The 12,634-nt window shown below is 42.7% G+C and overlaps 1 protein-coding gene across 21 annotated transcripts in view; it reads left to right on the top strand.

The window, feature by feature from the left end:
* kif1b (kinesin family member 1B) overlaps positions 1 to 12,634 on the top strand; it is a 223,871-nt gene that overhangs the window by 63,107 nt on the left and 148,130 nt on the right. For all 21 annotated transcript variants that reach the window (XM_080215363.1, XM_080215361.1, XM_080215347.1 and 18 more), the window contains exons 3-6: positions 2,592 to 2,668; positions 5,664 to 5,843; positions 8,247 to 8,312; positions 11,774 to 11,952. In XM_080215363.1, the coding sequence (XP_080071489.1) occupies positions 2,592 to 2,668; positions 5,664 to 5,843; positions 8,247 to 8,312; positions 11,774 to 11,952 (502 nt within the window). The remainder of the gene's footprint in view (positions 1 to 2,591; positions 2,669 to 5,663; positions 5,844 to 8,246; positions 8,313 to 11,773; positions 11,953 to 12,634) is intronic.

Genomic DNA, 12,634 nt, shown 5'->3' with positions numbered 1-12,634 from the left:
ACTTGGGCTTGTGATAGGTTGATGCATGTAAGTTTGCTACTGAGAGGTCAGACTCAACCATCACTGCTCCTTTTGATTTGATTTATTATTGTCACATGTATTAATATACGGTGAAAAGTATTGTTTCTTGCGTGCTATACAGACAAGGCATACCATACATAGAAAAGGAAGGGAGAGGGTGCAGAATGCAGTATTACAGTAATAGCTAGGGTGTAGGGAAAGGTCAATTTAGTGCAGGGTAGGTCCAGTCAAAAGTCTGACAGCAGCGTGGAAGAAGCTGTTTTTGAGTCCGTTGGTATATGACCTCAGACTTTTGTATCTTTTCCCCGAAGGAAGAAGGTGGAAGAGAAAATGTCCGTGGTGCATGGGGTCTTTGATTATGTTGGCTGCTTTGCCGAGGCAGTGGGAAGTGTAGACAAAGTCAGTGAATGGAGGCTGAAACATTAAGAGTAAGCTGTTTTTTTTTCAGAAGCTAAGCCAGATGCTCATTGTGTCAATAATAGCATTTCCTGGTGAAAGCTAATACGGGAAGTCTGTGCCATTTAAGATCAAGTCTTTTGTTTCAATCTTTGATTTTCTAAAAACATTCATTCAAGGGATGTGAGTGTCCTTGATAAGGCCAGTGTTTATTAGTATCCATTAACTGGCCTTGAGAAAGTGGTTGTTGCTGCCCTGAATACAAGAAAGTGTCTTGCTAGGCTGTTTTTGAGGGTTGTTGAGAGCCCTTATGTCTGGAGTCCTATAATAGAGCAGACTGGTCGGCCTGTGTAGGTACATCCATAGTGCTGTTGGGAAGTGAGTTTCACAATTTTGGCCTTGTAACTATCGGAATATTGAGAGAAAGGACAGGGGCAATGTAGCCCTAGATTTATCCTTCTGGGGAAGAATACCTAATATTTAAATAGCAACAACGAAGTATAAACTCGTATCTTCTGCTTTTGAGTAACCACAAAATCACAGGAACAGAAATGAATCTTAATCCCTGCAGAATGGCATTAATGAACATAAAGACATTCTTGTGAGTCCCCGCTCTAGGCTTTCTAGACGTTCTAGATCCCGAATGACTCTCACTCGAGTTCCTGTAAGGATCCTTCTCATAAGGATTGGTGATAAAGCTTGGAAAAACTGAAACCAGCAAGTCTGAACGTATTATCAGGTTGATGCTTATCAGTTTCTAGGTTTTAATGATAACTTTGTGTTGGGTGTCATTTTCTCAACAATTTAGTAACCAAATTATTTGCGTCATTTTTGCCATTGTGTGCTGTGGGAAACTTCCAAATTTGAGCGGCAAAATGTGGCTGTTGTTCTACAGTAAGTTTTTTTTTGCTTTTATGGTGTTCTTCCCCACTTCCAAATGTTGTATTTGCTTCTCCCACCACCCCCACTCCCTTCACTGAATGTTGCTCATCATTAGTATGATGGTGGGTGAGGGGGCCACAGTTGTGAAGTAATTTGCAGCGATAGGGCTGTTTAACCAGGCACTTCTTTGTGCTATATTAGAATTTTCACGTCCCCTTTCCTTGAGGGGAACAACTTTGCCCGCAGAATTCCAGATTTTTTTTATTGGTGGAATTTGAATTCAACATCTGCCGTGGTTGGATTTGAACCTGGGTCTCCAGAATGTTAGCTTAGTAGTGTTATCGCTAGTCTATTAATCCAGAAACTCGGCTAACATTCTGGAGACCCAGGTTCAAATCCAACCACGGCAGATGTTGAATTCAAATTCCACAAATAAAACAAAATCTGGAATTAAGAATCTGCCCGTGAAGCCATTGTTGATTGTTAGAAAAACCCAAGGAAATCTGCCGTCCATACCTGGTCTGACCTACATGTGACTCCAGAGCACAGCAATGTGGTTGATTCTCAACTGTTCCTCCAAGGGCAGCTAGAGATGGACAATAAATGCTGGCCAGCCTGTGACACCCATGTCCTACGAATAAAAACAAACTCACTCCTCACTGAAATGCAGTTGAAACTTTTATTCATTCATGGGATCTGCATATGACTCTCTCAGCTGAAATCTTTCGCCCTTGAGAAGGTGTTGCTGAGCTGCTGCAGTCCATGAGGTGTAGGTACATCCACAATGCTATTAGGGGGATATTGACCCAGCGACAGTGAAGAGACAGTGATTTAATTCTGATCAGGATTGTGTGTGCCTGGGAGGAGAATTTGCAGGTAACAGTATTCCCTGCATTTGTCACCCTTATCCGTCTTTAATGGCAGAGGTTGCGGGTTTGGATGGAGCTCTCGAAGGAAGCTTAGTGGGTTGCTGCAGTGCAGCTTGGCAGATGGTACACACTGTTGCCAGTATGCATTGGTGGTAAGGGAGTGAATTTTGAAATTGGTGCATGGGCGATGCTCTGTACTGGATGATATCAAGATTCTTGAGTATTGCTAGAGCGGCACCCATCCAGGCAAGTGGAGCATTTTCCATTGCAATTCTCACTTGTTACCTTGTAGATGGTGGACAAGACTAGGAAGAGTGCATGGCAACTTATCCAGTTTACCACTTGTTTACTGCACTTCAGAACTGGTTCTAAAGGCTTGAGAATAACTCCCTAACCCTTCTCTTTTTGTTTCTCTTGCTTTAGGTATTGTAAACCCGAAGAACCCAAAGGAATCACCAAAGACCTTCAGCTTTGATTACTCTTATTGGTCACATACCTCGGTAAGAATCTTGCTTCTACTAACCTAGACTGTTTCAATAAAAGTACATTCATAGCAAGGCCATTAATGGTGCTTAATGTCTGTTCCAGGCAGTTCAAAGGGAAAAAAAGTATTTAAGTGATACTGTTGAACCAGAAATAGTGTGTAACATGTTTTAGCTTTTCATTAAGTCCTTGGGTAGGATATAAGTTTGTACGAATGATTTTCTTCCCCACTTTTCTCCTTTTAAAATGCTGCTTTGGCACCGGTATTAACAAAGAACAATACAGCACAGGAACAGGTCCTTCAGCCTACCAAGCCTGTGCTGATTCCTAATTATTTAGACTCACTTGTTGCCCATACATGGTTTCTATTCCCCTGTTTTCTTCCCATTCATCGATCTATCAAGATATGCCTTGAACATTGCTGATGTGCCTACTTCCATCACCTCTGCTGGTAGCGCGTTCCAGGCACCCACCGTCCTCTGTGTAGAAGAACTTTCCTGGCACGCCTCCCCTAAACTTTCCCCCTCTCACTTTGAACCTGCGCCCTCTTGTCGTTGACCCTTCCACCCCTGGAAAAGGGAGGGTCTGCCTGCTGCTGAATCCTCAGTGTGGGTGAATTTGTTAAGCAGAAGCCAGGCCATTCTTGCAGAAACTGTTGCCAACGGGTTGATTTGGTAGCAAACGCCACTAGCTTTCGGGGGGTTTTTCCAGGGATTCACGTAGATTAACATTGTGAGAAGTCTTGGACTAAATTGCCTTCACACCCTTTATTCTGAGTTGGATCCAGGGATACTGGAAAGAAATTTGCAGCATGTCCAGGTTTGAAAAGCTGCTGATGAGAGAGTTGGACATGTCTCTGTGCTAATATAAGTTGCATGAGAAATGGCTTCAGTAGGAATGCAGCCATTGACTCTTAGACAGAATACACTTTTTTCTTTCCCCCCGAAGTCCTGAATGGGCTACTTGTGGTTTCCACTGGCAGCATTGTCCAGTATGTGACCAATTTGTTCGTTCTGTTCTACCTTGGAGTCTGGTTTCGTAGATCATAGTTATCATAGAATCCAGTGCAGAAGGAGGTCATTCAGCCCATCAAACCTGCACTGGCCACAATCCCACCCAGGCCATATCCCAATGCATTTATCTTAGCTAGTCCCCCTGACACTGAGGGGCAATTTAGCATGGCCAATCCAGCTAAACCTGCACATCTTTGAACTGTGGGAGGAAACCAGAGCACCTGGAGGAAACTCCACACAGAGAGTGACCCAAAGCTGGGAATCCAACATGCGTTCCTGGTGCTGTGAAGGGCTAAATTCACAGGTCACCTTGATTGTTTTTTTTTCTTTTTAAACATTTATATAAGCACAAAAATGAGACTGTCCTAAATAATAAATGTAGCAGCTAAACACATGTTTTGTGTCCTCGATTTCAGTCACGCTTGCTGTGGGGAGAATTTGCCAAATATATTTTATACACGTGCGTGTGTGCGCACACACACGAGGGCACCTGGTGAAATTGTCACCTGTGCTCATTATTTCTTGTTGAGAATTTAAATTTACTGTGTAGGTTGTCTACTTTGGTTCAATTTTTATATTTACAAGCCTGTGTGCTTTGAAATACTTCTGGCATTGTTATCATTTAATGTTTGTCACATCTTCAATGCTCTTCAAAACTCCTGTAACTGGCAGCTTATTTTGTCGTTGCAGCTCTGATATTTTATACAAAGAGTGCTCACTTGATGAGTCACGTTATCGTCAGCTGTTGCTTTCTCTGTGGTTTAGTTGGTTCCCCCCCACCCCCATCACATTCAGTGACCCTCAATCCCCACCTGCACTCTCAGCTCTCCCTCCCACCTCACCCACTGCTCCCCACTCCCTTCATCTCATACATTGAACTCTTAACATTATCCCTAACTTTTATGCCCCATCAGTAACTACCCAGAATCTCTTCCACCAGTTGGTCCAAGTGCCTGTCCTGAGAATTAAAAGGGGTGTTGGTGGGTTTCTTCCATTATTGTTGCAGAACCCAACAGTCTTCTAATATTACTAGGGTTGGTGAGAATCTTAACAAAAGTTCCCTGGCAGGTGTGAAATCACGATGAAACAGATGGCAAGGCTAGCCCATTGCACTTCAAGTGTGCCGATGCCTGGTTTGCCCAGGCTAGGGTAGAGTACAGGATCAGGGTAGCCAAACTGAGGCTTTATCTGATGCAATTTTTCACATGGGGACCATGAATTGGATTGAATTCAAATTACGTTTTTTGGTTGGAATGTAAGTACTGAATGGTACCAAAGATCGTTTGCAGTGCAATTGATCACAGGGTGACTGATTTGCACTTTCCTATGGGAGTTTTATATTGATGTGGAGATGCTGGCTTTGGATGGGATAAACACAATTAGAAGTCTCACAACACCAGGTTAAAGTCCAACTGGTTGATTTGGTAGCAAATGCCACTAGCTTTCGGGGCCCTGCTCCTTAGTTAGGTGAGTCAGGAATACTGATCACAAACAGAGCATATAAAGACACACTCAGTTTTCAGAATATTGATTAGAATGTGAGTCTTTACAACTAATCAAGCCTTAAAGGTGCAGACAATGTGCATGGAGATAGCATTAAGCATAAACATTTCTTTAACCTATGCTTAATGCTATCTCCACTCACATTGTCTGCACCTTTAAGACTTGATTAGCTGTAAAGACTCGCATTCTAATGTCTGGAATTAAGAATCTACTGATGACGTGAAACCATTGATTTGTCAGAAAAACCCATCTGGTTCACTAATGTCCTTTTAGGGAAGGAAATCTGCCATCCTTACCTGGTCTGGCCTACGTGTGATTCCAGACCCACAGCAACGTGGTTGACTCCCAACTCTTGTCAGGCAACTAGGGATGGGCAATAAATGCTGGCCAGCCAGCGATGCCGATGTCACATGAATTTAAAAAAATTGCTTGGTTTTAGTCCTTGTCCTGCCTCGCTAAATCAAACGTGACCTGAAACAATATTTTTATTTTTCAGCCTGAAGATCCAGCCTTTGCCTCTCAGAGTCAAGTCTACAATGACATTGGTAAAGAAATGCTGCAACACTCATTTGAAGGTTACAATGTATGCATTTTCGCATACGGGCAAACGGGAGCTGGAAAATCCTATACTATGATGGGAAAGCAGGATAAAGATCATCAAGGGATAATTCCACAGGTGATGTTGAATCTGAATTTGTAACGCTGCGACTAAATCATTTTGGACCATACAGAGTAGGAGCAGAAGTGGGCCATTTGGTCCATCGAGTCTGCTCCTCCGTTCAGTGAGATCATGACTGCTCTGATGTACTCAACCCCTCTTTCTTGCCTTATCCCCAAGCTTTGGGGATTCAGTGGGTTTAGCTCAGTTTGCTGGACTGTTGTTGGTTAGTGATTCTGAGCGATGCCAACACTGCGGGTTCAATTCCTGTACCGGCTGAGGTTATTCATGAAGGCTCTGCCTTCTCAACCGTGCCCCTCATCTATGGGGGGTGATCCTCAGGTTAAATCACCACGAGTCAGCTCTCCCCCTCAAAAGGGAGAACAGCCTAGGGGCATCTGGGACTACGGTGACTTTATCTTTAGATTTTCTTATTGATTAAAAATCCGTCTGTCTCAACCTTGAACATAATTAATGACCCAGCCTCCGCAGTCCTCTGCGATAAATTCCACAGATTCACTACACTCTGAGAGAAGAAATTCCTCCTTATCTCTGTGTTAAATGGATGATGTGGGTATGCCGGCGTTGGACTGGCGTAAACACAGTAAAAAGTCTGACAACACCAGGTTTTAGTCCAACCTATTTATTTGATAATATACTCACTAGCTTTCGGGGTTACCCCCTTCGTCAGGTGAATGGAGAGTTCTGGCCTCAGACAGAGCATATAAAGCACAGACAGTTTAGAGATTACTGATTAAAATGCGAATCCTTACACCTAACCTGCTGTTCAAGACCTGAAGTGGCTGATAATGTGAGTGGAAGGAGCACTGATCACAGTTTAAAGAGATGTGTATTGTCTCCAGACAGTACAGTAAGTGAGGTTTTGCAAACCCAGGCAAGTCATGGGGGTTACAGATAGTGCGACATGAACCCAAGATCCCTGTTGAGACCGTCCTCATGTGTGCGGAACTTGGCTATCAGTCTTTATTAAATGGATGACCCCTTACTCTGAGGTTATGCCCTAAAGTTATCCTACATTGTCCCAAAAGAGGAAACATCCTTTCAGCATCTACCCTGTCAAGCCCCCTGAGAATTGTATCCTTCCAATAAGGTCACCTCTTATTCTTCTAAACTCCAGTGAGTGCGGGCCCAAACCTACTCAACCTCTCCTCGTAAGAAAATCTCTCCATACTCGGGATCAACCTAGTAAACATCTGGACTTTGTGAATAGCTTTTTGTTTTGAGGATGGCCCCACAAAATATAGTTGAGGCCAAAACGTTGTCTGATTTCGAGAAGAAATTAGATATAAGCTCTTGGCGCTAAAGGGATCAAGGGATATGGGAGGAATCAGGATATTGAATTCAATGATCAGCTATGATCAGAATGAATAACGGAACAGTCTCAAAGGGCTGAATGGCCTACTCCTAGTTTACAAAAGCATGAGTTACATAAAAGAGTCTTTCTGCCAATGAATGGTGGCTGGTGAATGAAAATGCCAACTGGTAATTATGGTGGTCAGCACTTTCATAGAATGTGAAATCTATTTTGTTTCATCTTGCTTTTAAAAGAAAATCATCAGCTCCAACGCCTAGCATGAGTCAATGCTTATATTGGGTAGAATAGTCACTAATACTTTAATCCATTAACTGATTTCTTTTTTTGTAATCCACCGAAGAAGTGACTAAAATTAGATTTTACAGCAACTGTAATTCGGTTAGATACCATAATTCTGTCATAAGAGCATAAGAAATAGGAGCAGGAGTAGGCCATCCAGCCCTTCACTCTGGCATGAAGCTGGATATTTTGATGTGCTAGAAAACTTGAATGTTTTGAACATTTTAAATCTTTGTGCCCAGTACAAAGTCGTTTAAAATGAAATAAAATTAACGGCCATCTAAGAATTCAAGACCAAAAATCTGCTTCAATGGGGAAAATCCTCCTCATCTTCAAATGGTATCCCATATGGAGTAAGTGATGGCCTATGGTTGTTGCCACTAGACTATTAATCCAGAAACTCACCTAATGTTCTGGGGACCTGGATTCGAATCCTGCCATGGCAGTTGGTGGAATTTGAATTCAATAAAGAGTATCTGGAATTAAGGATCTACTGATGGCCATGAAACCATGGTTGATTGTTGGAAAAACCTACCTGGTTCACTATTGTCCTTTAGGGAAGGAAATCTGCCGTCCTTACCCAGTCTGGCCTGCATGTGAGTCTAGGGCCACAGCAATGTGGTTGACTCTCAAATGCCCTCCAAGGGTAACTAGAGATGGGCAATAAATGCTGGCCAGCCAGTGACTCCCATGTCCCATGAACGAATAAACAAAAATGTTACATTTGCACGTAGAAGATCAGATTTGTCTTTGATTGGTGGCTTCTGCTGAGACCATAAACAGTAACTTGTTCTTTCTTTCTGCAGCTTTGTGAAGAACTCTTTGAAAAAATCAACGACAACAGCAATTCTGACATGTCGTATTCCGTAGAGGTAAGAAACAGCACAGAAAGAATGTGTCAAAGAGAGCAACTACCAGATTAGAACCCGACTCTCCATTTCCAAGTCACCAATTGGAGGCTGAGGTTTAGTTCCGTTTTCTGTTGTCGTGGGGTCATTGTATAGTCTGACCACAACTCTAAAGTTCCTTTTTTATAGAACTGTAGAATCCCTACAGTGCAGAAGGAGGCCATTTGACCCATTGAATCTACCAACCACAATCCCACTCAGACCCTATCCCCATAACCCCATGCATTTATCTTAGCTAGTCCCTTTCACACTAAGGGAGAATTTAGCATGGCAAATCCACCTAATCCACATATCTTTCAGATAGTGGGAGGAAACCCGAGCACCTGGAGGAAACCCACACAGACACGGGGAGAGAGTGTACAATCCCCACACAGACAGTGATCTAAACCGGGAATCAAAACTGAGGCAGCAGCGTTAACCCACTGTGCTGTCATTTTGTTGAAAGAACTTTTAAAAAATCAAGACCAATAACTTTGTGGCTTTTTGTAAATTGTTGAAGCAATTTATTGGAATGAGTGAGAGAATGCATTAGTTTATTACAAAGTACCATGGATTTTACAGATGATCATGGCTTTATAGTACAAGTAGGGATTTTCAATATTTATAGGATGTCCCCCCCCACACTGGCAGCTGTTGTGGGGAGATTTCTGATGGGCATTTCACCTGTATATGTGAGCCTTTAAGTTTCAGATCAGCTGATCTAAATTGCACTTTTGTGTATTTATGTAATAACCATATTTCAAAATTTTTCTTATTCAATGTTGTTCTCAGTCCTAAAACGGTCTGTTAATCTAATTGCAAAATTTCATTAGTTATGAGTAATCTATATCTAAGGAAGGATGTGCTGGCCTTGGTAAGGGTCCAGAGGAGGTTCACAAGAATGATCCCTGGAATGAAGAGCTTGTCGTATGTGGAATGGTTGAGGACTCTGGATCTGTACTAGTTGGAGTTTAGAAGATGAGGGGGAATCTTATTGAAACTTTGCAGGATGTAGCGAGGCCTGGATAGAGTGGGTATACAGAGGATGTTTCCACTAGTAGGAAAAAATAGAACTAGAGGGCACAACCTCAGGCTAAAGGGATGATCCTTTAAAATAGAGATGAAGAGGAATTTCTTCAGCCTGAGAGTGGTGAATCTGTGGAACTCTTTGCCGCAAAAGGCTGTGGAGGCCGGGTCATTGAGTGTCTTTAAGACAGAAATAGATAGGTTCTTGATTAATAAGGGGATCAGGGGTTATGGGGGAAAAGGGCAGGAGAATGGGGATGAGAAAAATATCAACCATAATTGAATGGCAGAGCAGACTTGATGGGCTGAGTGGCCTAACTCTGCTCCTATGTCTTATGGTCTTATAATGAAACAAGAACTGTTCGTCCCATAATGTCAGTCACTAGAATCTGCACTGCAGAAACTTTGGATCTGAATTCTAGCCAGAGAATGATGAACGTGACACCTCATGAAGGTCATGAATAAGCTGAGTGCTGATAGCCTGACTTGGCTGTCTTAAAACTACTCGGAAATTCAAATTATATCACGTGTGCAGTATGAATCGGTGGGTTATTTTCAAACATCAAAGTGACGTTGATGCTACACAGTGGGAGGCAGTGGTGCAATGACACTGTCACTGGACTAGTAATCCAGAGACCCAGGGGATTGCCCTGGGTGCCTGGGTCAGTAGATGGCAAAATTCAATAACTCCACCGCCAACCTCCCTCCCTCCCTGGCCCCCCGCAAAATCCCAAATCCCATAAATGAAAAATAAACTTCAGTTTATGGTTTTGGCCATCATCTAGAAATGAGATTCCTGAAACAATAGCTGACTTGTGAATGGGACATAATGTGAAGCGGCTTTCCCACTTCCTGTTTGGAATGGTTTGCAGAATTTATTTTTAATTCGGATCACTCCCTTTCCATCATATTTATAGTGCTTGAATCTAAAAACTGTTTTCAAAGATACGTGGAATTTTCAAAGATCCAGAATTTGAAATGTGTATTTGATGGTCATTGTAATTATTAACATAGAGCACTACAGCACAAATAGGCCCTTTGGTCCACAAGTGGCACCGATCATATCCATACCTACCAGGCCTACCTATAACCCTCAATCCCATTAAATCCCATGTACTCATCCAGAAGTCTCTTCAAAGACCCCAACGGGTTCACCTCCACCACCACCGACGGCAGCCGATTCCACTCGCCCACCACCCTCTGAGCGAAAACGTTCTCTTCACCGTCTCTCCCCTCCCAAGAATAAAAAAGTAAAAACCTTTTTCCAGGGTGGAAGAGTCAATTCCTAGGGGGCACAGGTTTAAGGTGCGAGGGGCAAAATTTAAAGGAGATGGACGAGGCAAATTTCTTTTTACACAAAGGGTGCTGGGTGCCTGGAACTCGCTGTTTGGGGGAGGTGGTGGATGTGGATATGGTAGCGACTTTTAAGGGGCGTCTTGACAAGTACATGGATGGGAATAGAGGGATATGGTCCCTAGAAGGGTAGGGGGTTTTAGTTCAGTCGGGCAGCATGGTTGGTGCAGGCTCGGAGGGCCAAAGGGCCTGTTCCTGTGCTGAAATTTTTTGTTCTTTTTTTCTAAACAGCTGGCAGATCCATGAATTGAATTCCACCATTCATTTTTAAATAGCTTTTTGATAGTCGGCAGATGTCAATTATTCTGTAATTTAGACTATTTGTGGCATCTGAGGAGGGTAAATGCACTTAAATGTTCAGGATTTTTGGTGCTGAAATACTTAGTTTCAAATATTAACTAACTAGAATGCCAACGAAACCCTACCTTAAACATGACGTTTGCAAATTTCTCTATTACAATCAATTTGGTTGATAGTATTGTGTTTAGCAATACTAAACAAATAATTTCAAATTACATTTTCCCTCTCCATAATGCACTATAAGAACTGAACCATCAGTATGGGCATGAAAGTGGAGTTGAGGCTAAGATGGGATAAGCTGTGATCGTGTAAACGGGCGGGGCAGGCTCGGGGCTTAATTGCCTACTCAAAAAGTGAAGTTTATTTATTAGTCACAAGTAAGGCTTATATTAACACTGGAATAAAGTTACTGTGAAATTCCGCTATTCGCCACGCTCCAGCGCCAGTTCACAGCAACGCACCTAAGCAGCACATCTTTCAAACTATGGGAGGAAACCCATGCAGACATGGGGAGAACATGCAACCTTCACACAGTGATCCAAGCCAGAAATCAAACCCAGGTCCCTGGCGCTGAGGCAACAGTGCCGTCCATCCTACTTCTAGTTCTTATGATTCTTATGAATGTGCTTTGCTGAATCATGCTTCCTTTCCTTTCTTGTCCCCGTTAAAAATCAAACTGCCTTAACACTGACCTAATTCTTAAATTTCTAATGTTTATGTTGCGTGCTCTTCTTCAAATCCAATCATGTCTTCATGTTTGTTTACAGGTCAGTTACATGGAAATTTATTGCGAAAGGGTTCGGGATCTGCTAAATCCTAAGACCAAAGGAAACCTACGTGTCAGAGAGCACCCACTGCTGGGACCCTACGTAGAAGATCTTTCCAAACTGGCTGTAACATCCTACACAGACATTGCAGATCTCATGGATGCAGGCAACAAAGCCAGGTTGGACATCCTGGATCAGATTTATTTAAATTTGTGCTATATACACTCTGTATCCTCACTACGTGCTATTTTCTTGGCAGTAGTCAGTGGTTGTTGGCCGTTGCATTCCACTCTTGGGTGGAGTAAGGATACAGGTCCCATATCTCAGCTGAAATGGAAATCAAATCCATGCTGCTAGCATTATTTCTGAACCATACTCTAGCCATCTAGCTAAATGAGCTAATCTAGCCCATTTAAATGTATAAAGCCAAATAAAGGGAGGGACAGGTAGTATTGAGGAAGCAGGGGGCTGCAGAAGGACTTGGATAGGTTAAGAGAGTGGGCAAAGAAGTGGCAGATGGAATGCAATGTGGAAAAGCCTGAGGTTGTACACATTGGAAGGAGAAATGGAGGCATAGACTATTTTCTAAATGGGAAAATGCTTCGGAAATCAGAAACACGAAGGGACTTGGGAATCACTGTTCAAAATTCTCTGAAGGTTAATGCGCAGGTTCATTCAGCGGTTCGGAAGACAAATGCAATGTTAAATTCATGTCGAGAGGGCTGGAATACAAGAGCAGGGATATACTTATGAGGCTGTATAAGGCTCTAGTCAGACCCCATTTGGAGTATTGTGAGCAGTTTCGGACTCTGTATCTAAGGAAGGATGTGCTGGCCTTGGAAAGGGTCCAGAGGAGGCTCA

The sequence above is a fragment of the Carcharhinus amblyrhynchos genome, chromosome 30 (genome assembly GCF_965287045.1).
Source record: "Carcharhinus amblyrhynchos chromosome 30, sCarAmb.v2.hapA, whole genome shotgun sequence".
In the NCBI taxonomy this organism is placed as follows: domain Eukaryota; kingdom Metazoa; phylum Chordata; class Chondrichthyes; order Carcharhiniformes; family Carcharhinidae; genus Carcharhinus; species Carcharhinus amblyrhynchos.
The sequence above is the reverse complement of the archived record's forward strand: the minus strand, read 5'-3'. Positions and strand labels throughout refer to the sequence as shown.